The sequence below is a fragment of the Monopterus albus genome, unplaced genomic scaffold, assembly GCF_001952655.1.
Source record: "Monopterus albus unplaced genomic scaffold, M_albus_1.0 scaffold27.1, whole genome shotgun sequence".
NCBI lineage: Eukaryota > Metazoa > Chordata > Actinopteri > Synbranchiformes > Synbranchidae > Monopterus > Monopterus albus.
The window spans coordinates 396,315-423,019 of record NW_018127907.1 but is presented as its reverse complement, the minus strand read 5'-3'; the positions used below and the strand labels follow the sequence as shown (position 1 = coordinate 423,019).

The 26,705-nt window shown below is 41.0% G+C and overlaps 1 protein-coding gene across 1 annotated transcript in view; it reads right to left on the bottom strand.

Moving 5' to 3' along the window:
• The window catches only part of tenm1 (teneurin transmembrane protein 1), a 181,262-nt gene that overhangs the window by 83,282 nt on the left and 71,275 nt on the right, over positions 1-26,705 (bottom strand). Inside the window, exons 6-7 of the mRNA XM_020595580.1 lie at positions 18,587-18,760; positions 2,213-2,415 (exon numbers count right to left, since the gene is read on the bottom strand). Coding sequence (XP_020451236.1) covers positions 2,213-2,415; positions 18,587-18,760 — 377 coding nt within the window. The remainder of the gene's footprint in view (positions 1-2,212; positions 2,416-18,586; positions 18,761-26,705) is intronic.

Below are 26,705 nucleotides of genomic sequence, written 5' to 3'. Positions count from 1 at the left end.
CTGAGGCAACTATCAAAACCATTATTATATTTTTGCAAACCCACTGGACAAAACAAGCATAAATATAATTTCTTCACATGTGTATTGTGTAACTGGTTTTACTGATATTTTAAAATAAGTGGTTAGAGATGGCATGAATTCCTTTGCTTTACTGCCACCCGACTCCTGACCTGTCTGGGCAGATATACCCCGAACATTATGACCACCTGTACATCTGTATGCACTTCAGTGGAACACGTCTGCCTTAACATTTATGTTTAAGAAGCTCAAAATGTTTTTGTGAGAGTTTGACATAAATGTATAAATTCAATTATGTGTTCATTATTGAAGTCATAGTTAAAGGTGGTGTTGTACTGGACTACATTATATTCAAAAGTGTTCCTCACATTCTGACCTGGGCAGGACAAGAAATATAGGCACCTCTGAATATAATGATGTACAGGTGTCCATAATGTTATGCCTTATCGGTGTATGTCTGGGGAGTCAAAGGACAGAGTCAGTGATTTTTCATACTTTAGTTATTAAAAAAATCTCATAAAGACATAAAACCAACAATGAACTGTGTCTGCTAAATGCAAGGTCTGTGAACCCTGTCTATTCATAGATTTATTGTATTCATCTATGTCAGAGACTTCTGTAACTGTTCAAACTATTAAAAACACACAATCAGTCACACATTACACTGGGTGACCAGTTTCTTTATTACAAAAAATGATGGGCACTGTAGTTTATCTATAAACTGCTCTGCAGACTAGTAACGGCCATCACTGTCATGGTGCCCTGAGAGCAGTTCCTGTAAGGCCACTTTCCATTTTTGGACCTGCAGTTCTGTTTATCCTCACTAGCTTGTTGTGCTATCACTGCCTCTTCACTTTGAACTAAAGGTTTTTTGTCATATTTACAATGCTGGGCCATTGAGGGATGCACAAGAAAAGATTAACGAAAGATGGATTCATGGATGCATACTTGTATGAGTTAGAATATTCACAAGAGAAAATACATCAGAGATGCACTGACAGGGAGAGGCTGAGGGCGACAGCTGACACTAGTGTTACCTCATTATAGGGAGGCACAGAACACCCCAAACAGAACTGGTGGAGCAACTGCGGTCAGTGCTCAGCAATCTGCCGAGGCGGATACCAAAATTAGATGCTAGGACAATCTGGAGCAGAGACTGCCGGAGCTGCAAGATGGGAGAAACCGGAATCGTGCAGTCCAGACATTCACAGAAACAGGCAGTGAACATCATTTTCTAATATTAATGTAGTAAAAGTTGAAAAAGTAAAAAAAAATCAATGATTGTTTACAATACAAATGAGCCACGCAGGTCACTAGTGTGTTTTTAATAGTTGTCAAACAGCACCAGGAGTCTATAACACAAATAAGCATCAGGTTCTGGATTCACAGACCTTACGGCCAGCAGAGGTAATTCACTGTTGGGTTAAGTTTCTCTATAGGTTTTGTTAATAATCACAGAAATATAGGAAATCACCAGATTAGAGTTGTGCCTCAGTTTCGGCAGACGTTCACTAGCTACTTAACAAGGTAGCAAGACAGGTGTGGCTGTGGTGTTGACCGCTCTCCCAGAGTTTCCTTCCTTTCTTACTAAGTATAGTAGTCTAAGAGCAAATCTTCCACCTGAATTGACTTTACTGAATCATTGTTGTCACTGACCAAATCACTGAGTTCAGTAGTGAAGCCTCTACAGTAAAAGTAATCTACAAGCAATTGGATTGGAGGCAAAAACAGTGAATCCAAAAAAAACCCTTCAATTTCAAGTGAAATTGTGGCTCAGTGTAACACTTCGTCAGGTTGAGTGAGCATGCAGGCGATGTTTAGATCACACAAAGCAGAGATGGTGAAAGAGAGACAGTGTGCTGATAGCAGCAAACACACAAGAGAAATGAGCATACAACAGATTTTTGTTTGCGCAGATTAAGTGAATAGTATTTTGTTTACCAAATATAACTTATGTGCTTACAAATCTTTTTGTGCATTTAAAATGTCCCATTATGAGACCACAGTGAAGCACTGATACAAACCTATGCACATACAGTAATTGGCTTCTAGAAAGTACTTAACACAAGGACAGATCTTCCCTAGTCAAAAACAGTGTCTTGAGTTATATGAAAGGTTAAAACAAACAGGAAAAGGTACATTCAATTGGCTGTGATCTGTGGCAGCTGTGACAAATAACAGGAGCCCTGTTTACCTGAGTGTGTGTAGGCGGTATGTTCCTGCGCCCATAGACCCCCAGCAGTGCGTTGTGTGAGAGAGAGAGGTTGAACTTGATGTAGGTTGGATGGTGCACAGTCATATGAAACCTCCAGAACAGTCCCGGTGGGATCGCCTGGCTCTGCTGCGTTCCCAGGTCGACCTCGCCACGGTCGATGGCTCGGCCACGCACCCACTTCTCTGCAAGTAAAAAATCCACAGACAGGTGATGGTGTGAAGTCACATACTGCAAATATATCAAGGTGGACAGAGACTTCTATTCAGCATCAAAGGGAGCAATTAATAACCAACCTAATGTCCTTAAACATCAGCGTGATCAGCGACTGTGCTAATGAAGTGAGACTGAATAGACGTCAGGAATGACTGAGCACAGGTGAAAATATCACTTTTCAAGAGGCCTTGCTTGGCAATCCTTTGAATAGGTTCTGAATAAAGATGAACTGCTTTAGAAAGGAAGTGTCTGAGAGCTGGCTACTGCAGCTTTATGTGCTATAATAGCATCAGGACGTTAATTTTGGAACCATTTTTTTGACTAAATTATTATATTATGTATAGTTTTAGGCAAATTTCAATCAAGTCATTTTTGTTTCAGTCTAGTTTTATCATCTGACATTTTAGTCTTGTTTTTGTTGAGCACATTTAATATTTTTAATGCATACTGTATCTTCTATGCAGTTTGAGGCTACAGCTGTCACCGTTTTTGCTGTGTACAGTTGCTATGGTTACAGATCCTGTTTTCATCTATTGCAAGGTTAATGGAAAAGGCTGCTTATTTGTTCACACACACAGTGGGTGCTTCTCATCACCTCAAACCTGCTCCTTGTTTCGCTCACTTGCATCTTATTTTTGCATCAGCCCCAAAGACGAGATACAAGGAAATGATGCGAGGAGAGAGGAATTGAGGAAACATGTTTTTAGATGAATGAGATGTCCTCTTTCTGACCCGTCATATCTGAAGCAGCATCTGTTTCTGATGATGACGGCACAGCTGGATCGGCTGTCAGTCTGTAGGTGTTAAGGACTTTATATGCCTAGAAGTTTGTATTTGCACAGATAATATAATGTACAGTATAGTCCAAATTATAACTACTGCCAGGGCAGCAGTGTAGTTATGACCTCTAGCATGACAAAAATAAATGTGAAATACCTCAGCATGTTTCCCATTAACAAGCAAAAAACTGCCACAAGATCCACTAGCAGTTAGTCTGCAGTCATGACGACCGCATCAACAATGAACAATGGGCATCCGCACAAGCATCTGCCTATTCATGTTAAATTCTGTATTTTGTATTTATATTGTGAACAGACATACTGTATCAAACCAGTTTGTACATTTAGTGCCCAGATGCCAAAAGCATGCTGCTTAATTTAATTCTATAGCAGTTTTAAATTCTTTATGTAATTTCCAGGTTATACTGAGAACGCCTTGTAAACTTTAGCATATATGTTTTAGGGAAAGTGGAAACTGTATGCTAAATATCTCCCAATGAAAAGTTATTTTCAGCCTGAACATAAATAAAATCTGAACTTAGTGGTGATATTATGCCTGAGTTGCATGTGTCCAGCTACAGTATAATACTGCTGTAATGTACAGTAATAGCAGATCAGTCCGATCAGCTGCAGCGTCCAATCACCAACTATACAGGGGTGTGTCGGCCGACAAAAGACTTCCAGGAAGGATGGTCTCTTTTGTTCTTGCTCAACCCTCTTCCAGGCAGCCTCCTCGCTCTTCCAAACAGCAACAAGGGAATTGAGATGTCCATCATGATGGCGGATTGCAATGATTTCCAGGCCACCCGAGTAGAGCAGAGACATGAAATAGGTAATGAGAAGCACTCATCGTCCATGTCCCTCAGCGGAGCAGCGATTGATTCAAAAGCTGGATTCACTAACATTTTATTTACAACAATAATAGCCTACATTTGATCATATTTCTCATTTTCATCGATTCTTTTTTAGTCCTGTTTTCATTGTGAAAAGTAGGTCATCGGCAAATGTTTTTGTCATTGTTTTGGTTGACAAAATTAACGGTCTGCATCTTCTAACAAGAAAATAGGAGTGTGCATGCCTGTATATGTTAGCATGTGTGTCAAAGGCAAGACAGTAAGGTAGATGAGAGAAAGTGAAGAGGGCAGGGGCACGCACACATTCACCAACAGTGTCACGGCACACAGATAGTGTCTAGAGTGAGAGCATGTCTTTGTGTGTGAAGAGAATAGGTCTTTCTGACACTCCCCTGGCCATCAGTTCCTCTCTTCTCCATAAGCCTTTATCAACCACCAGGCCCGATTCTTTTGTGTAGGGGAGTAGGCGAGGCTCTCCAGTCCCCTTTGTGTCAGCCTTTATGGAGAGATATATCTCTGCTTCTAAAGTAAGATGGAGGAAATATGGTGACAGAGGGAGCCAGGCGATCGTTCCGGCCACAAAGGCAGAAGAACAGTTAGGGGCAGATTCATGGATGAGGCCGCTAGCTCTCAATCTATAATGCCTGCAGCTTTACCACTCCATTATGGTGACACCATACACCCACAGGCTAGTCGACATATATCACACGTACTGTCACAAGGATAGGGATATAGAGAGTGCAGGCCTGTAAGGAGCTCTTGTTTCCACTGTCACTGTTATGTTGTGGCCCTGCGAGCAGGGTAGCTCTAGGAATAGCAATATTCATGTTGATCACTTCACTACCTGATGGATTGCCATGAAATTTTGTACAGACATTCATAGTGTGCAGAAAATGAATCCTGCTGACTTTGATGATCTTTTCCCTAGCACCACCATTTGTGACTCTGAGGGAAAAATCTCAGCAACTTTACAGTGCAGTCATCAGGTTACACATTTAATTTGGGGTCAGGTCAGGGGCCTCCACCTTTTTTGCTTAGAGAGCTAATTTGAAAAAACTAAAAATAAAAGTATCAGAGAGTTCCTAGTTACTTGAATTTACATGTATGAAGAACATTTTGTACCATAAATACAGTATCACATTAGTCATCACATGTATCAAGTTCACAAAATGCACTTTTTAAAGTCACATTCTAGTTACATAAAATAAAACCCGCTGCACAGGGTGTCACGTTTCCTCATTACACACCACAAAACAGTGATATTTGTTAAAAATGTTGCCCAAAGGCTCTGAACAGCCATAACTTTTTAGAGCATTTAAATTAAGCCAGAGTCAGCTGTGCATGCACGAAATCTCTGGATATTTTAGCAAATTATCACTGTGTTTCGTAATGAGGAAATGTCACCCAGCGTAGAGCTGTATTTCACTGATGTGTTTTTAATTGTTTTTGAACAAAGTCTACTGTATGGCACAGACAAACAAGCTAATACAGGGCCGACACACTGACAGACATTAACCATGAGCAGAGGCAACTCATTGTTTTTTTAGTCTCTGTATGGAGACTGATGAAAATACTATTAACAGACAAAATGACCGGCCTTATCCTTTAATTGTCCGATTGCCACATTATGATTCAGTGAAATATGAGCACACTGACCTGATACATATTTCAGTGTCTTGTACTTTCTGATGTCCGTCACACAAAGTCCATAAACCCACTTAGAAAGCATGGAAAGAAGACAGCTCTTATAACTGCATTTACCTGAGGGTTGTCACATTTTTGAGTTTTGTTTAATATTAAGCTATTTCATGGAAAATTGTCAGTACACTAATAATACATAGTACAGAGGAACTGGATTGCCACAGAAAGCATGGAAAGAAGACAGCTCTTACCTCTTTACCTGAGGGTTGTCACATTTTTGAGTTTTGTTTAATATTAAGCTATTTCATGGAAAATTGTCAGTACACTAATAATACATAGTACAGAGGAACTGGATTGCCACATTTAATTTTCCAAAATGTAAACAAATATAAAATATAAAATACAGGGCTATTGGTGTAACTCATAGCATAACTGAATCATTGGCAACTTATTTCCTATTTTTTGTAAAAGTTAAGTTAACATCTGTCCATATACTGTAAGTGAACTCTGTAAACTTTTACATTACCCCATTATGTTATCCCAAAGAACAGCTAACATCACTGTGTGTCGCCTGCGGCATAACTTACAGCACAACCCATTTGACTGGCAGGTGATGTGTATTGTGTCTATTTGATTGGAGCAGGGAGTGAGATACTAGCAGTGTGTTGGAGACCCCTGTGTCAAATACTTTGTTCATGACCAAATACCTGCATACATTTTTATATTTCCATCAGCCTCAACTGTACTTTTGTGTTTAGTGCTAATTAGTAAATGTTTACATGCCTGCACACTTACCCAAGCTAGAAAACGTGATTAACATTACACCTAACCAGCAGCATTTTAACACTGTTAGCATGACCTGGCACGTTAGCATTTAGCTCAAATCACCACCGTATGTGTTCTCACATATTGTAGCTAGCATGGCTATAGATGCTTTGTTTAATTGTTGTTTATGAAGCAAGGCCAACAGTCTTAATAATTTTGGTATTTCTTAAGTATGAATGTGAACAAATTTGTACTTAAAATCTTCTTAATACTTTTGTATATTGCTTCCCCAAATTCTTTATCTCCAATAACACACACATCCTCATTCTATTGCATGTGTTGGGAAACTAAAATGTTACTTATTTATACTGACTCAACATTGGCATGTTCATTATTCTCATTATACTGTAAATATTTTGACAGACAAATAAGCATTAATTGCTCAAAGCACTGCTGTGCTAGAGTTTCTAATACATGTATGACTGTTCACTCTAGTCTTTCCTTCAAACAAAAATTCTTACTTTTACCCCCTACTTCCACAAAGTGTCAAATATGAAGTTAATAACTGGTTTCTTCTTTTTATCTTCTATCTCCTTTATCTTCTTTTAGTAAATTAAGTGGTTAATTGATTGAACTAGACTCAGCTGTAAGAAGAGAGAGGGACAGAGGAGGAGGAAGAAAGACAAAAGAAGCGAAAATGAAAGGGCGTTAGAACAAAAAGAGAGTTTAAAAAAGGCTTATAATAAAAGAGAAAGAGGAAACAGGTGTCCTGTATGAAGCATAAATTGTTCCTGTTCTAAAATCTCTAACAAACAGAATAAAAGCAGCTTGGCAGAACTAAGGTATGCATTCACACATTCCTGCCGAGTCTACCACAGCAGTCTATTCCTTTTAATGCTAATCCTCACTCCTGTGCCTTGTCACAGACACACACACACATGTACAAAGGCCAACAGAGAGATGGATGTCCTGAGGAAAGCAGCCTTTTATTCAGCACTAGATGAATAGGACATGAATAGGGCATGGCAGTTGGCAGAACACTGGCAGCAGACAGGCGTGCGAGCAGGCTGACGGGCACATGATCAGGCAGCTCCTTCTGATGCTAATTACTGTATCATGCCTCTCCAAGTCTGATGCAACACAGCAACAGAAAGTGGCACCCAGGTCAGCAGCAAAGATGGGTGGTGGGGTAGGTGCACAGGGGAGCGGGTAGTTGTAGAAACAAGAATGATATCCAAAAGAAGAGGTGGCTGTGTGAAGGTATAGCTGCTGATACATCTCCCTCTCCTTCTGTCTCAGCAGCAGTGCTGCAGCTTCAGTAGAAAGAGACCAGGATCGAGACATTTTGAGAGTCACGCTGACACCAGACAGATCACATGGTGACTAGGGCTCCTCCAGGCCCCCCCAGCTGCTCAGATTACTGCTGTCAGTCACTGTGCTTCAGCCCTGTAGCCACGTGCATCTCAGCACAAAACCTGAGACCATTCTTTGAAAATAGCTTTCAAAACAGCAAATCTGTTTTAATTCCTACTTAGCAATCAAAAGGAAAACAAACCTAAACAAACCAATATGCAAACAGGGAGGTAAAATTCCCTCACACCTTTGTTGCCTGTGGCTTTAATAAGGGGAAAGCAGCTTGAAATTCACATTTGCTATTTTATAAAATAAAAAAAAATGGCATTGCATAAATCATCTCACACACTTTCCATCATGAGGTGACAGCAGAAGGAAGTTGTAAGCAAAAAAATACATTAACGTTTATTTCAAAATGTTGAGCTTGTTTAAAAGGGTGATGAAAGTGTTGCATAGCTTATTCGTGTCTGTCATCATACAGAACGTGCAGCTCTGCTTATAACCAACATACTGTGCAGTATAGTAATGAAGCTGCCTCAGCCAGCTGCAGTGGTAATATGACAGTTCTAATACTTTCACTGATACTATTCACCCACACAATGCAAACTCATGTACACACTGCAATATTATTCTACTAAATTAGCCTTTGAAAGTTTTCTGTGCTACAGGACATCTGGACAAGGGTGAGTTTACATGTCAACACTGCCAGGCTTCATCCTTCTTATAATGTCTCTCAACGTTGATGTGTTCGCCTGCCCATCTGTCTGTCTGCCTGTTGTGTGCTTCAAAGTGTTTTGTGTGTCTAGTGTGCGAGTACGCCAGACCAACAAAAGAGATGAGCTACATTAGGACTTAGGACACAAGGTCTAATTAATTTCTCTTGCCTACGGGTTATTCAGGTAAAACAATTACAGCTGTAATGTCTGTCTTTGCAATTAATGTTATTATCCTTCAGATTCTAATAAAGCAAAGAACAGACTAAAAGTGTAGCCAGAGTGCTGGTGACAGGACATGTCTGGGGAGACCAGAACTGTGTGTGTGTGTGTTCATGAGTGTTAGTCGATATTGAAGCATAGGCCTGTGTGTGAATCTCACACACAGTGGTGCTGACAACATTAATAGTGTTCCAAATGCAAGAGAGATTGAGTTTGCCGCAGGATGAATAAAAATATCATAATGGGCAAGGTCTCTATAATTACTTGGATTCAATTAAGGGCCTTTTGAGCAGGTGGCTTAATAAGCTTTCAGCCTCCTCTTTCCAATGTGCAGCCTAATGAGTGTCAGTCAGAGTCAGGAGAAGGTAATGCTCTTGGCCTTAGGGCCTTCCATTACTCTCTTGTACTCACCTTGTACCATCAGGCCTCGGGCTATGTCTGTGACAGACATACCTGACTAGTTACAGACTCATCCACTTTAGGACATGCTGAATGCATGCACCTTGTTGCATAGGAAATATGTGTTATATAAATTGACACATGAATAAATCACTTCTTTTACTTATTGTCCTGTACTGCGTGTGCACTAAACTAGTCCAAAAGCTTGGGAGAAGCAAAAACTGGCTCATAGATAGCCATGCTGCTCATTTTAATCAGCTGATACAAGGAAATATTTAGATTTCTTATTTGATGGCTTAAAAAGGTGTATTTTCTCAATCACTATCTCACTGGTCTGATGTGCCAAGCAGCACTGGACTCAGAAACTGATGCCATCTTATGGTTGGGTAGCTGCTGTGAAGACCACAGTGAAACAGCGCTTTGAATGTTAATAAAAACATCTTAAAATGTTTCTGAAGTTTAATTTTTTGGTTTATTTTGTCATAAATATTTAATATTATAGCGCAGTGGTTCCCACCCTTTTGGGTTGTGACCATGGTTAGATTATATGAACCTTTTGGCGGGGGGGAGCTTTTCCTTTGACTTGAGTTGACTTTAGGAAATGGATCCCAGATTTAACATTGTTGACCAGGGACTTTAATAAAAAGATACTGAAGCTCCCCTGGTGTATGAACAAAAAAAAAGTTTTCTAGCTTCTAGGCTTCTTTCTGCATTGTGTAGCCTAATCCTAGGCGAGGGAAACAGGGAAAACCTTGCTGCCCAATACAGGGAGGTCCTTTAATCTGCTGTTTGCTGTTCCTGCAGTAATCACTTCCTATTTGCTGTGCCTGCCTTGTGTCGTGCTTGTTACCAGATTGCTTACAGATTAAGCTCACTAATTTATAGGTATATTTGGACATCAGCTCATTTTTTCACGACATATGCTTGCACTACTTAAGCACCTGTGTTACAAAGTTTCTTACTAATTTTCAAACTTAATTTGCTACTTTAGGTCAGCTAGCCTAGAAGCTAGCTAAGATAGTAGCTTAGATGAGCGCAATGGCTGCCCCCTCTTCCTCTGTAGCCGGTGCAGGGCCTCCTAGACGTAGCTCAACCCAAGCTAGCTGCCCAAGCAGCCGGGAGCTCAGCCAGGTGGCTGGGTGACAGTTCGCAAGGGTTGTAGCCTGAAACAAATGCCCACTCAGCGACACACCTGCTGAGAAGACAACCCTGGTAGCTGGTGACTCCACAGTCAGAAACATGAAGCTAGAGACACCAGCAGCCATAGTCAAATGTATTCCTAGGGCCAGAGCGGATGACATCGGATACTATTTGAAGCTGCTGACTAAGGATAAACATAAATACAGTAATACTGTTATTTACGTCGGCGCTAAAGACTCCCGACTTCGCCAGTCGGAGGTCACTAAAATTAGTGTTAAGTTGGTGTGTAACTTTACTAAAACAATGTCAGACTCCATAGTTTTCTCCTGCCCAATGTGACCAGTGATGACATGTTCAGCCGCATGTCGTCATTCAACCGCTGGCTGTCTAGGTGGTGCCCAGAAAACAATACGGGCTTCACAGACAATTGGAAAACATTTTGGGGAAAACCTGGTCTGATTAGTAGAGATGGCATCCATCCCACTTTGGGTGGTGCGGCTCTCAATCTGCACGACTTTATTTTACAACCTAAATTATGACAACCCAGAGTTGAGTCCAGGATGTAGGGTCGCAGTCTTACATGCCTCTCTGCTGTCTCCTTGCAGCTGCTACCCACCCAACACTCCCAGTACCCCATAGAGACTGTGTCTGCCCCCCGCCTACATAAATTATATAAATCAAAAATCAACTCAAGATGAGTTATTCATAAGAACCTAATTAAAATGATGACTACGCTTATGGAGCAAAATAACAGGGCAATCAAATGTAGACTTAAATATCAGATCTCTCTTATCCAAATCTCTGTTAGCGAATGATTTGATAAGTGAACATCACGTAGTGTGTCTTACTGAAACCTGGTTACAGCCTAAATGAATCCACTCCACCTGGTCACAGTAACTGTCATATACCTCAAAGCACAGGCCGAGATGGTGGCGTGGCAGCGATCTTTGACTCAAGCCTATTAATCAACCCTAGACCTAAACATAGTTATAACTCATTTGAAAGTCTCACCCTGAGTCTCTCACACCCAAACTGGAAAACTCAAAAGCCTGTTCTGTTTGTTATTGTATACCGTCCACCTGCTCCTTATTCAGAGTTTTTAAGTGAATTCTCAGACTTTCTGTCTGATTTAGTGCTTAGTACAGATAAAATAATCATAGTAGGCGACTTTAATATTCATGTAGATGCTGACAATGACAGCCTCAACAATGCATTCTGTTCATTATTAGACTCAGTTGGCTTCTCTCAAACTGTAAATAAACCCACTCACTGTTTTAATCACACTCTTGATCTTGTTCTGACATATGGCATCGAAACTGAACACTTAATAGTTTTTCCCCATAACCCTCTTCTGTCTGACCATTTTCTAATAACTTTTGAATTTCCATTAATGGATTATACTCTATGTGGGAAACAATTCCACTACAGCAGATGTCTGTCTGGCAATGCTGTTACCAAGTTTAAGGAAATAATTCCGTCTTTATCTACTTCAGTGCCGTTTGCCAACACAGTGGAAGGAGACCACCTTAACTTTACTCCCACACAAATCGATAATCTTGTTGATAGTACTGCAGCCTTCCTGCGTAATACACTTGATACCATTGCCCCTCTGAAAAAGAAGGTAGTGAAACAGAGGAGGCTAGCCCCGTGGTACAGCTCGCAGCTCCGCTCCCTAAAGCAGGCATCACGAAAAATGGAAAAGAGGTGGTGCTCCACTAAGTCAGATGAGTTTTTCCTAGCCTGGAAAGACAGTTTAATGACATATTTAAAAAAAAGCCATGTGTAGTGCCTGAACTTCATTTTATTCATCACTGATTGAGGAAAATAAGAACAACCCCAGGTTTCTTTTCAGCACTGTAGCCAGGCTGACAAAGAGCCACAGTGCTGTTGAGCTTAACATTCCCTTAGATCTCAGCAGCAATGACTTCATGAGCTTCTTTACAAATAAAATCACAAGTATTAGAGAAAAATATTTATCAAATCATTGCCACAACTCACAGATGTACCGTCAAGTCCAGTGGCTTTAGAAACATGGTCAACGACGTCTTGCCTCTAATCAACACATCCATACTAGATCTGATTAATCTCTCTTTATTAACAGGCTATGTTCCACAGGCTTTTAAGGCTGCTGTAATTAAACCTCTACTCAAAAAGCCTACTCCTGACCCAGGTGTTCTGACTAATTATAAAATGCAGGTCTCCTTGTAGTTCCTAGAGTCCTCAGAAGTAGAATGGGAGGCAGACCCTTTAGCTATCAGTCTCCTCTACTATGGAACCAGCTCCCAGTCTCAGTTCGGGAGGCAGACACCCTCTCTACCTTTAAGATTAGACTTAAGAATTTCTTGTATGATAAAGCTTATAGTTAGGGCTGGATCAGGTGACCCTGAGCCTTCCCTTAGTTATGCTGTTATAGGCCTAGGCTGCTGGGGGGGGCCCATGATGCTCTGAGTTCTTCTCCTCTCCTCTACATGCATCTATATGCCACCATTACATGTCACTAACTGGATGTCTCCTCTCTCCCGTAGTGTGTCCTCTCTCTCCCTGTACCTTTCTGCAGGTTGCCCTGGCTCTGGAGCTCGACGTTTCTGATGAACAGTCACTGGCCACATCAACCTGCCCGATATTTGATTGTTGTTTCTTGTTGCTTTTCTTTTATTTTCTCTCTCCTCTAGCCACTCACCCCAACCGGTCGAGGCAGGCCTTCATTCATTATTTGTGATTTCATGTTTTTGCAACATTGTTTATTGAAACCTTTATGGCAATAAAGCCCTTTAAAACTTTGAATTTATATATACAGTATATACACACTATTCTGTGTATATAAATTCAAATCCTTTGCATTCGATGTCAGACATTGATCTACTACTCTCAAATGTCAAGAGTGAATACAACAAATCTCCCCCACTCTCGACAGAATGTGCCATCGACAGTGTAAATACTGACAGCAGCTTGGAATTATGTTTGATTTCTTCAAGTATATTTGAATGAGATGTTTTGAATGCAGGCTGAGTAACAGACAGGCATGTTGCTGCTGATAGGCTTTCTCAAGTCGAGGTGCTCCTGCAGGGGGGTTCACTAAATGATCTATACTCTCTCTCTGCGTGTGTGTCTCTGTGTGTGTGTGTGCGCACATGTGTTAAATCCTGAGACTGTATCCCAGCGTGAGAAAATCAATGAGACCAGTGTAACAGTCCATCAGCATTTGCACACATGCACAAGCACAAATGTACACGCACACTCATTTCTCCCACACATTCACACTCATATACCTCTCATTTACCACACACATCCATACAATGTGCACACACTTTCTGCACACATAGACACTGCTCAGCCTCACTCCCCTCCGCTGTCTCTGCACGCAGTCTAGAATATTGATGTGCTCTTTAAGAGCCCTCCTCTCTGTCTGTGTCACATTCCATCCATCTACACACCATTTCCAACCGCACCATCAAATAGAGAGGAAACAATTCAGCACTACCTCTCCTTTCATACAGTGGTTTATACAATGATCACATAGGCTCAGATGGTGTTCCGCAAAATCCACATTTCATCATCTTCACATTATAATGAGACAATGTGGCTGTCCTACTGTATGTCAGTTTGTATCATTTCATACCATTAATATAGCCGGCATTCCACGTTGAGTGAAATATTATTCTCAAACTTCGATTTACTTCATTAAGGCAGAGAATCCACTGCCAGACAATTTATTCTCTGGGCACTCCTGCTTTCATCTGCACTAGAGAAATTTCTACGTGTGTGAGCATGTCCATGTGTTCATATGCGCTCGTGCCAGATATAGAAATACAGATAAGATAGGATAAGCGAACGACAGAGCATGCGTACATTCTCATGTGCACCTAGCCCCGAGGTTGGTTATCATGGGGTGAGTGGCAATTAATGTAGCACTAATTAGAGAGGCTTTTATGTGTGGAGGACCAAGAAGGGCCCCTGTTGATCGCTGGAAACTGCAGCAAAGATTGCACGTAGAACATAAAACACATCATGTGCGGCTCAACAACACACTAGCCATATGCAGATGACACAACCTGTCAATTAGCATCTAGCGCTGTGCTGCAAGATGCCTCCTAAGGTAAATTAGAATTGTGTTGTGCTACTCCAAATCCTAATTTCATCGTATAGCGCCAACATGTCAGAGAGCCTATGTTTATGGCGCTGAAGATGACATAAAAACAACAATAGTAAAAATACATGAGCAAGAACACAAGGAGATTACTCCATTCCAGTCATTCCGCTGAGCTCATTTCACCTCTCCCTACTGTGTCATCATTTTGTATCAAAACAAGCAGAAGCTGATAACTATCCTCCAATCAGTCTCCTCAGCCATCTTTATGCTCCTATTATTAGGTTATTATTTATGTTTATAGCAGCGCATCAAAATAAAATCATTTCTTCTAACATAAAAAAGAACATTTTGCTGCCTAGTTTCTCTGCTTTGTAGACAAAAGTCATAAAAATGGATAATAAGTTTATTTTATTTTAATGATAGCAATTATTTCTCTCGTGCCACTTTTACAGTATGGTGGAAATCTCAGCCGTCCTTCCAGTAGATTGGAATCAGTCACTCTTCTCTCCTCCTATCGCTCTCACTCTTCTCTCTCCCTACTGTGTCATGTTTTCACCTGCTTCTGTCCCTGTGGATTCCTCTCACCATCCTTCGCTGTGTAATCTGGGGAACTGTGTGGTCTCTTGGTGTGAGAGGTGATGGCTACAGCAGGATGAGTGTGATAATCTGCCACACTGGATTACAGCCTAATCTCTAATCTCTCTGGACCCTCCCTCGCCTTGGGGACCACCTCCACCGTGCCAGTTTTATTCATCTGAGCCTCCTGCATCAAAAGCTCTGCCCATTTTGATTTCCTAGCTTTCATCAAGCATATAAAGGAGCAGGAGTTGAAACAATAGATTGCTGTGACACAACACTCGGAAGTGAATTCCATGACCCCTGCATGCTCCAGTAGAGGATTTAGGTACTGATGAGAGTGTTAATCCGCAGAATGTGAGGATTCATCAAGAATAATAGTGGCTTTAGGGATGTCCCAGGTTGCCCAAAATGCAGGGGGTTGCAGTTTGACTCGCACATTCTCCTCATAAGTGCTGAACATGGGCTCCTCCAGCATGCAATGTAATATCCATCAGAGTCAGACTAAGCGTGAAGGTTGCTGTGCCCTGCCTGACTTCATGACCTGAACACTCACAATTAATGTTCCATATCATGGAGTTAAATTGGTGTTAGTAATTTCTCTGGCTTGTTGAGAGACAGCAGAGTGGAGAAAAGCTATTCCAGCCACGTACTGGCTAACAGGGAACACTGATTAACCAATTATCTTGCCTTCCTAATAGATGAGTAATCAGTTCGAGGTTGATCTCTGGACTGATGTCACTCTATTGTATTGACACATTCATTTTGCTGAGTGTGTCATGTATACCAACTAGTCCTAATGCAGTAGAAACTGACTGGAATTCCTGCCAATGGATATTTAGTCAGTCTCAGCAAGTTCCAGTCGATGTTTAAATACTTATTAAGTATTTACATTTCAAGAGGACTGTCTCATCCTGCTGCTATTTTAATAACTGAACTTCAATAAAAGCGAAATGGTGAAGTTTGCTTGCACAATTTTTATTTCATAAAGTGGGAAGAGACAAAAACTACAATTAGATGAATATTCTATGGTGAATATAATAAATCTGAGCTGACATTTATGGGTATATGTATACAGCGTGTGCACGTTGTCCAGGGTTGCTTCATAAAGGGTCATACAGCAGGCCTTATTGTGAACATCCTGTATCATAAAGCCAATCAATGCTAGCAGATTAAGCCACGTCTGGTTATTGCATGACTTTGGAAAGTAGACATCAAGTTCACCCCAAACAATTCGCTTGGAAAAAGCTACCAGGTAAATTTTAAAATGTGATGTTCGCAACGACAAAGCAGCACATGTTATTAAAAACACAGTATAATATGGACAGTCATATATTCCAGTAAAAATGAACAAAACCACTGCAATAAGCTAAGCAAAGGAGAACTTCCAGAAGCACTGTGTTGACTAGCAGTGAGCTCAGACTCCTCTATTGTTACCTGAAGTTAGTGTGTTCCTCTGCATTTAATCATTACACCTTGTTTTCAAGTCCTACATTGGTAATGTGAAATTTGTATAATAAATGCTGAAAATGTAGCTGTATCAGATGCAACACACCATTTAACAACATAAAATAGGATTAAAGTCAGGTAATTTACTTTAAATCAGGAAAATAAATGGCATTTTTAAAGAAACTACAAGTTGGATTGTGCTGTACACATGACATAAAATTATCCACACTGTTTAAAAAGAGACTGACTGTTGGTCACATTTGTATTTTATCGACTGATTTCTGGGTCTCTGTTTCTTTCATTTTTTAAGGTGAAATTAAAAGAGAACACATGAAGAAAATGCTTCTTACTAATTTATTGCCAAGCTGCATATGTCTGATGAGCTTATGTCTTTATTAACACCAGATCCAAAAAGTTTATTTCATTTTCGAAGTTGTAGTCTTCAAATTCAATTGATGCTGACTCAGGTGACATCATTTGAGATAATTTATCAGATTTCATTAGGATCTCCCTAATTGGGTCAATGTAAGTTATAGTTCAAGTCAGAATTTTACATTCACCTTAACCAAATTAACTAAATTAAAACTCAGTTTTTCCACAACTCCTGACATTTAATCCTAAAAACGTTCTCTGTCTTAGGTCGGTCAGGATCACTACTTTATTTTAAGAATGTGAAATGTCATAATAATAGTAGAAAAAACGTTTTTATTTCAGCTTTTATTCCTTTCATCACATTCCCAATGGGTCAGAAGTTCACATACACTCGGTTAGTATTTGGTGGCATTGTTTTTAAATTGTTTAACTTGGCTCAAACGTTTCTTGATGCCTTCCACAAACTTCTTACAATCAGTTGCTGGAATTTCAGCCCATTGCTCCTGAAAGAACTGGTGGAACTGAGTCAGGGTTGGAGGCCTCCTTGCTCACACACACTTTTCAGTTCTGCCCACATACTTTCTATTGGACTGAGGTCAGGGCTTATGGATGGTCGCTCCAATACCTTGACCTTGTTGTCTTTAAGCTATTTTGATGCCACCCCGCATGCTTCACGGTTGGGATAGTGTTCTTCAGCTTGTGAGCCTCCTCCTTTTTCCTCCAGACATAACAATGGTCATTGTGGCCAAACAGTTCAGGTTTTGTTTCATCAGACCAGAGGACATTTCTCCAAGTCAGATCTTTGTCACCATGTGCAGGTGCAAACCATAGTCGGCCTTTTTATGGCAGCCTTGGAGCAGTGGCTTCTTCCTTTCAGGTTATGTCAATATAGAACTTGTTTTACTGTGGATATAGATACTTTGGTACCTGTTTGCCTCCAGTGTCTTCACAAGGTCCTTTGCTGTTGTTCTGGAACTGATTTGTACTGTTCAGACCAAAATTCATTCATCTCTAGCAGACAGAACACGTCTCCTTCCTGAGCAGTACAATGACTACATTGTCCCATGGTGTTTATACTTGCATAATGTTGTTTGTACAGTTGAACATGGCACCTTCAGGTGTTTGGAAATTGCTTCCAAGGATGAACCAAACTTGTGAAGGTCCACAATTTTTGTTTCTGAGGTCTTGGCTGATTTATTTAGATTTTCCCATGATGTCAAACAAAGAGGTACTGAGTTTGAAGGTAGGCCTTAAAATACATCCACAGGTGAACCTCCTTTTGACTCACATAATATCAGTCAGCCAATCAGAAGCTTCTAAAGCCATGACATCATTTTCTAGAATTTTCCAAGCTGTTTAAAGCCACAGTCGACTGAGTGAATGTAAACTTCTGACCCACTGGAATTATGATATAGTGAATTATAAGTGAAATAATTATCTGTAAACAACTGTTGGAAAAATTAGTTGTCATGAATAAAGTACATCCTGACCGACTATTAAAAAAAATCTGTTTTAATGACTTCAACCTAAGTGTTTGTAAACATCTGACTTCAGTTGTACGTGGGTCCTGTCTGGTTTAACTGCACACCTCCTTGTTATTTTTAAGATGTCATGAAAATACAAAATGCAGTCAAGTCCTGTTAAAATTAAGTGAAATGCCATTGTCCATTCAATACATTTGATATTTCCTAAAGTACAGCTTGTGTTTGTTTGTTGATGGTAAACCCTGTCAGTAGCTGAGTACATCTGTTATTTTGGTCTAATGCTGTTTGTGTGTTTCAGCCTACCTCTATCACCAGCGTGTGTGTTTTCAGGGTTGAGCGTGTCCAGCAGGTGGATGGAGCTGGTGGGTCTTGTTTTGCTGTGGTCCTCTTGCTGATGGTCTGCGGAGCTCAGACCATTCTCATACAGCTGGCTCTCACCGTGCCGCAGATGCCAGGTCAGACCTAATAGGTGGACCGCTACACACAACGCACACAGAGAGTGACAGCCAAAGGGAAAGGAAAAGCAAAGAGAAAAGATCATTATTCAAGGGATGCAGAGGGGTGTGTCTGAAACTTCTTTAACACCAATCTTACAGCTCAGGTAATGAGGTTATTAGTGCCCAGAAAGGCAGCGGACAATTAGAAAATACACAAAGAACACACGCACACTTAAATTCTCTCTCTCTCTCACACACACGTCCAGTATGTGTATGAATGTGGCAGAGGTGGGCAATTAAGGTAGATCTTCAGAGCCTGAGCTCAGGGCTGATATTAAAGTGTTAACACACTCTTTTATGCATGACTAATGATGCTTTGAAATCTGCTGCCGTTTCATAATCCATATGGGTCTTTTAAACAGCAAAGGGTATGGGGAGATGCTGGATTCCCCCTCACACTCATAAAACTGTTTACTAGGACAACAGTGAGGCATGCTGTTAAATAAAAACAACTAACATCTGCCCATTAAGAAAATTAATTAGTGCCTTGCAAGGCTGTCAGTAAAATGTTCAGCGAAACATTTACCTTGCTCTGACCAGCCATCGGGTTCCATCCATGTGAGACTGTACTGCAACACTGCTTTAGTTTTCACTTTAAAAGGATCATTAAAAAGTATGTGTCCCTTTGCTGATATGAGGAACAAAGCAAATGAAATAAATCATTGCAGGGCTTTTTTTTCCCTACTTTGACACATTCAGAACATCAAACAAAAGCAAAGACTTAAATCATAAAGTTACTATGTGCTGGTGGCAGTCACAGGATGGCTGCTGCATGCAGATCAAGGTAGGGAACTTCTAACGACTTCAAACATCTTCTGTCTGCTGATTGCCAACACCCAGAAAAAGCACTTGACACATGCTTGCACAAAATGGCTGCTTAGAAAACCAAATCCACAGTTATACAGCACATCCAACACAATCACACAGGTCCAGCACACTCGCACAAGTGCATTAGTACCTGCTATATTCACATATGCATGCATGCCCATACCCCTACACACATGCATACTTGATCTCCAGTTGATGAGGAATTTCTAATTAAAACTCCAGACAGTTCTAAGCCATTTTCAATTGCTTTCTGTTGCAGAAGCACAGTATAAAATATTTTCTCAGACAAATACAGCAAATCTAAGATGAGCTCTGAGAGCTGAAGCCAATTTTGTCCCAAGCTCCACTCTGGCATCTATGGGGATCAGAAAATCATACATTTCAGCATTCCAACTTCTGACTAGCTCTAGCCACTGTTGGTTTAGCTATCTACTCATGCACAATATGTGCTCTTCAAAGCAGAACACTGACGATTACTAGGGCCACGAGGGAGACGTCATGCATCATTTAGTTAAGACTAATTGAACTGTCAGCCTGTGACGAGACCAGACATGGACATGTGAAGATTCTTCACGTCGGTGTGGGTACGAGCCACTCGTTTTAAAATATCTTTTCTTTTGCTTCATTGTAGATTTCTTATTTTCAACTTAAAATATGCAGTGAGAAGGATCTTCTCATTAACACGTTGTGAAATTTGTTGTGATGACTCACTCTGATGCTGGGAAAAAAAGAAGTATGACAAACAGTAACCCGAATGATCTGCCTTTGTACTTTCAATTTCATGGGTTCATCTCCATCAAAATCCCTCCTGCTTTTGTAGAACTGTAAGTACTTCATCTATTAGCAGACATAGTTTAGGATGAAAAAAAAAAGCAAGCAAGTAGAGAGAAACTAGTAGAGGAACATAGTGATGATAGTCAGAACCACATTTTATTTAACAATGATACATTTAGAAACAACCCCAGTGAGAGTTCTTTTAAACCACAGCCCATTATCAACTCTCTTCTATTAAAATTAAACATGAAATATAGTGTTGCACCAACAAATGTAGGCTTGTATGCATCATCACTGTTTGTACTATATTATATTATGCAGCGGAGTGGAACAACCTATCATAGTGTCATAAATTAGTCTGCAAGAAGGCTCAGTGAGGGATGACAAGTCATTCCCAAACATTTAGTATTTCCACCATTGACTCTCGCATACTCCACTCTCTCCTCACTTCCTCTCATCTGAATTGCTTGTCTTTCTCTCCTTGTATTTCGGTGCCCCCACGACTCTGTTAGCCAAGTGTTACCCACTCCAGTAATGACTCTGCCGCGACAGTCCTCACCGGCCCTTCTATCGTCTCCTCTTCACCACTCCATCCCTCCTTAAAAGCCCCTCAGACCCTAGTCCTCCTGCTCCTGCTCATCAGCCTCTCTCTCCTTCTCTCGTGCTTTTGTTTTATGGCTGTTGACCTTTCGCTAGAACACTTCGTTTCTAGAGTCACAGAGCATGCACACACACAAACACACTCTCAAGCGAGGAGGAATAAGGACCTGAGAATGTGATGAGGAGATGGTGGTGGAGAGTTTGTGTATATGCTCTTGTACTTTTGAGGACCTGATATCATCACAGTAATATTAAGACCAGAGAGAAAGTGTTTGTTATTCACTTGTGCTAATGTTAATTCTAGGTATGTAAAAACTACTTTTGGAGCCACAGACAAGATTTTGATTGGGATTTAAATTTAACTATACACAAACAGGTGGAGTTATTCTGCAGTCCCATTCATCGGCTGCAGATGACTGGCAGTTGGATATGTTGTTGTCAGACTAATGGGTGGACTTTGAGTTTAGGTTATTTTGTCAAATGAACAACCACATACAGTAGATATTTGGCTTGATCAACTGTACCTGTTCTGTTCCTAAGGTAACAAAATCTACCTGAAAATTGACATGAGAATTCAATCCATCCTCTCACATACCTGTTAAGAAAGTAAATAATCATGTTTACCAAAATGATACAGCAGCCCATTTTGTCACATTTTGGGTTAAAGGTTGATGAATTACTATGGCACAGTGCTGCGTTTCCAGCTGCAACAACAAAGTGATGTGAATTTGCTACAGCTCTCAGTAGTGACTGGTTTCTTTTTTCCCACAGCACTGGTGGCTGAGAGCCATCTGTTAAACCAACGTGATAGAAATAACAGGATTCTCAGAATAAGAGTTTATATAACTAAAAACACTGGTGATAACAAAGACATACAAAGTAGCAGTAATGTAGTACTAAATCACTCAGGAAATTGGTATTTCTATGTTTTATGTTGTTAGCTGACCAACAGCAGGAAACTAGAGGAGAACACAGAGACCAACAATGGTCCCTATGTACAACTGAACTGGGAACATTTCAGTTTATGTGGTGTCTTAATCAATCTGACATCAGGATGCTCTGTGTTGTTATGTTAAGGATCATTAACAACATCATTAAGAGGAACATTTTAAATGAGAAATACAGTATCAGCAGCTCCCTTATTTTCTTAACTCTACTGCTTATAGGATTAGGTACATTTGATCCTTTGTGTAGATGCATAAAATATATACACACTCACACAGATACACACTCAAACACAGCATGCACCCAGTTATGTGAGCAGCATGAACTTTCACTCTCACTCTCTTTCTCCCATCTATCTATCCAGTTTTTTTCTCTTATTGTCCATTTCTCTCTTTCTCTCACAGAAACGCACATAACCATCGTACGTTAGAGACAGACTTCGAGTGAGTCCAGTCATTATAGTGGCAGCGGCGGCGGCAGCAGCAGCACAGTGGCGACAGCGAGCAGCAGTGCAGTGAGCTAACAGGCTGAGGCCCTCGCACACATGAATCGCTGATCAGTGTGACAGTGAGATGACTGCCAGAGGTAAAAGGAAGGCACTGCTGTGAGGGGGTTCTGTACTGTACTCTCACTGTCGTCTACCTGCCGAGATGTGCATGGAGGATGAGGCAGGCTGAAGAGAACCGTGTGGAGTAACTTAGCAAGGCTGCTGAGATTTAAAAGAAAACTGCTCCACTCCAGCTGTTGTACATTAACAGCTGCAATGCAAAACATCTATATAAATATCTTTATTGTGATTGTAATAAATAGCAACCCTGAACCACTTAAGTCTCTCCAGCAACCTTTCCAGACAGCCAGGTTTTAAAAGTAGACTCTTTGTGCTGGTAAATGCAGAGATAATGCTACTGTTGCTTCCAGTTGTCGCTGCAGTTGCTGTTATTGTTGTTGTCAGGCATGTGTGTGTCTCTAGACTAGATAGAAGTGATTGTGGGTTCCAGTGATGATTAGATTTCACACTCATGGCAGGAGAAAGGGGCAGGAGGTAGAGAAAGAAAATTGTGTGTGCGCGTGTGCACTCTGTTTAATGCTTGTGTTACACTACATGCGGTTATCTGGTGTTTGTAACAGTCCTAAGCTGGTCTGCAGAACACAATGGGTGAGAATGACTGTGAATATACTGGCTTATCGATAACCATTACAGTCAAGGCAGCACTACAGTCAGTTAAAAATGATTTATCAATACTCTTGCACAAGCGGAAACAGACCTAGACCAGATTGCCAAGTTCTCCTCAGTCGTACAGTGCATATAGCTAATCAGCAGTGATATTCCATTTGACAACCTAAGACTACAGCTGGCTTTGCCAGCAGCAAACACTTTCAAGAGCATCAGTCATTCGATTTAGTGTGTGGTTTAGCATGTACAGTAAAAGCAATTGCTCATCTAAGTTCTGCACAGCTGTATTAGCCTCTAGCTAAGCCACAACTTCTAAGGAATGGGAGAAAGAAAGGCACAGAGAGAAAGGAGGGCAGGGGGAGATAAAAGACACGGGGGAGGGAGAGAGAGAGACAAATGGGGGAAACAAGTGTGAAGGAGAGTGAAGGAGAAGGACTTCAGAGCCAATAAAACAAATCTGTGTCTAAGTCGGCGTTAGAGTAAAGACTGAGAGTCTAGGGGTCTCGACTTTCAGCCTCACTCCACCCTGACAGACAGACAAGTGCTAAAGTGTTTCTCTTACTCCCCTGGACCAAGCCCTTGAAAGCTACTAATACCACTGTCATGACTGTTTTTAGCGAGTGTGCTTGCTTGCAAGAGTGCGTGTCTGCTCACATTTGCTTCTGTGTACTGCATGTGTGTGGATGAGCAGCAATCGAGCCTCATGCTGTAATCTCTTGACTGGTGCAAAGCCTCAGGAGTCATCATCAGTGTGACCTTGCTAATCTGGAATAGAAAGTGTTTGGATAAAGGGATAAAATGACAGTATGAGAGATAAAGGTAGAGCGGAGGTGGTGGCACACTTTTCATGACTTGAATGATGAGATTTGCCGTACGTGTTTATTTACTGGTAAAACTCCTTGTCACTGTCATCTGCTGTAGTTAGTCATGATAGTGACACTACACAAAGTCCAGCAGATCATACTGTAGCTTTCCACTTCACAAATGTCTCTGTTGTTCCTTCATTCCTAACCAAGCTCCATCTTTCCTCTTTCCATCAGCGTCCTCCACTCTCTCTATCTCCTACTCGCTGTCTTTCTGATCTGGCCCCTTTCTGAAAGCCGAGTCATGTTACAGCAGACAGAATAGTGTTAAATGAGCTAGGGAATCGGCGCCTCCGGCAGCCACAATCTACCACCACTCAGAGCAAAAACAATGGAGAAAAACAGCAACTCACAGCTGCCGCTCACAGTCACAGTGTGCGCGTGAGTGTCACAGAGAACATGGGAAAGAAAAGAGTATGTGTGAATATAATTTGCAGAGCATGCCCGTGTGCATGTGTGTGAGCGTGTACTCGCCCGATGAACTACTCGAGCTATTGAGGCAATTTTATTGCAGCCTGTCTGACCTTCTGGAGACATTTTACCAAAGACTTCTCTCACCATTCATTGCTTTCTTACCAGCCTGTCTAGCCATTTAAAGCAATTTTACCAAAGGCTTTTGTAGCTGTTAGGGTAGTTTTAGCAAAGGCCAGCAGGTTTCTTAGAGCTGCATTAGAAGACCAAAATAGAGGACTGAAAACAAAGAGAAACTGGACCAATCAATACAGACCCCAATGAGGCATGAAGCAGCTGGCTGAAAGAAGCTGGGCTGAGGAGCACACACACACACACAAGAGCACACCCACATTCACCTTCACATCCATGTACATTCTTACACACACACACACACAACTGGACTTAGATACAAAAGCATGTAAGGCTCAGTGTTTTTGAGTTTTCCTGAGTTTCACTGAGAGAATATCACAATTTTGCAAGTAGTGTAAAACCAATTTTCACCTTACATTTCTGCCATGCAGCCGACATAGGTTGTTTTGTGCTGCAAGAGCACTGGACAACACAGTTTACAGCCAAGAGGTCAGAAAAGGCCTCTGAATAAAGCGGAAAGATAAACTGAGAGGAAACAAACATGCTGCTAGCTATGCAACAGTCATTCTGAGTTTATTTAACAAATACTAATAAATACCCCAAATAAAGAATGGAAGTCATATTTTTAAATAAAACCTTTATATTTGTATTATGAATTTTGAACATTTGGTATAAAACTTGAAACAAACACCAATAAATGAGCAGATTTTTTAAACTGAACATTAGAAGCTAAAAACAACAAGCCCTTTGCATATCTACTCTAAGGGTGGTTTGACATTAAGGACCCTAGCCTGGATCCGAATACACTTGACCCCAGAGTCAGATTCATTTTGATCAGTGTAAACACAAGCGTACTGGACGCATGCACCATGCCTGAGTCCCCTTGAAGAGGTAGTCTTGAGCAAGATTCATGTGTACTTGAGTACAGTCTACAGGAGATATGAATGCAACCATGATCAAATAAGGAAGTGTGCTACTATGTGACATCATAACTATTAGACTCTGCCGGTTTAAATATGAATAAACATGGCTGCGAAAGGATCTCTGTGGAGTAACGAAGATGCTTGCTTGAAATTTGAGCTGATGAAAACATACAAAGACAACTGGATACTACTGATACAAAAACTCTGAGATTTATGGAAATATTCATCAGTATTTAAATGCGTGTGGAACATAAATAGATGTCGCCCAGTTGATGACGTGAGTGGTTGCTTTTTTTTTTCTCTTTCTTCTTCTTGGCGGACTTCCAACCAACTACATACGTGCATACTGCCACCTACTGTATCGGGGTGAGCAATCGTGCTCAGGCACGGTATGAAACAATTGCGCCTCTAAAACACACAAGTGTGAAATACAAATGACTCAAATGTGAAAACCCCCTCATTGTGAGGTATAATTACGCAAGAGATTAAAGACATCAAGAACATGCCAGCATTGCAGGGGGTACTGTGATTGAGTCACTGTGTGTGACAGTGTTTAACTGTGCTGAGCCAAAACACTCCTAATAGAAAGGGTTTTATTTTCCAGGTCCTACTGGAAACAAGATGTAGCAGCCCACTCTGCATTGCTGAGCTGGATGCCCTCGCTGACAGAGGTGCACAATGAAATAGATCGCTGGTGATCCCAGACAAACAGGCGACCACCTGTTTGAAAATTTGCCTTTGGGGGAAGGTAACATTTCATTAGGACCAGGCCGACTCAGCGCCTCAACATCCAGACAGCCATCACCTGGCTCAGCGATCCCCCGACTTTACCTCTGTATACAATCTCTGGCCTCCTGCCCACCACCTGCTAGCAGAACAGACTGCAATCCCCACTACTCTGCCTGATGTGACTCTCCTTTCCACTGAGGTTATTATTACGATATAGTGTTGCAACAAGCTAATGATTGCATTGCAGTCCCTGCAGGATAATTAAAGACCATAATATTTACAGTATCATCAGTGGTTTTATTCCTCATATTTCCCGGACATGTGCTTTTCACAATCTACTAGCTATGACCGTCTCAAAGTACAGTACCAGTGTGCTGTGCAGTGGCCTACACACTGTCTTATCTGATTGCATATGGGGGACAGTTCAGGGTGAATTAAAGTAGCAGAGTGAATCAGCACATTAGAGCATTTTTTTTCATCTTGGCCTGTGCTTTTATTTTGGGCTTGTCTTTGCTTCAAAGGAGATTTTTATTCTTCCTGCTGCGA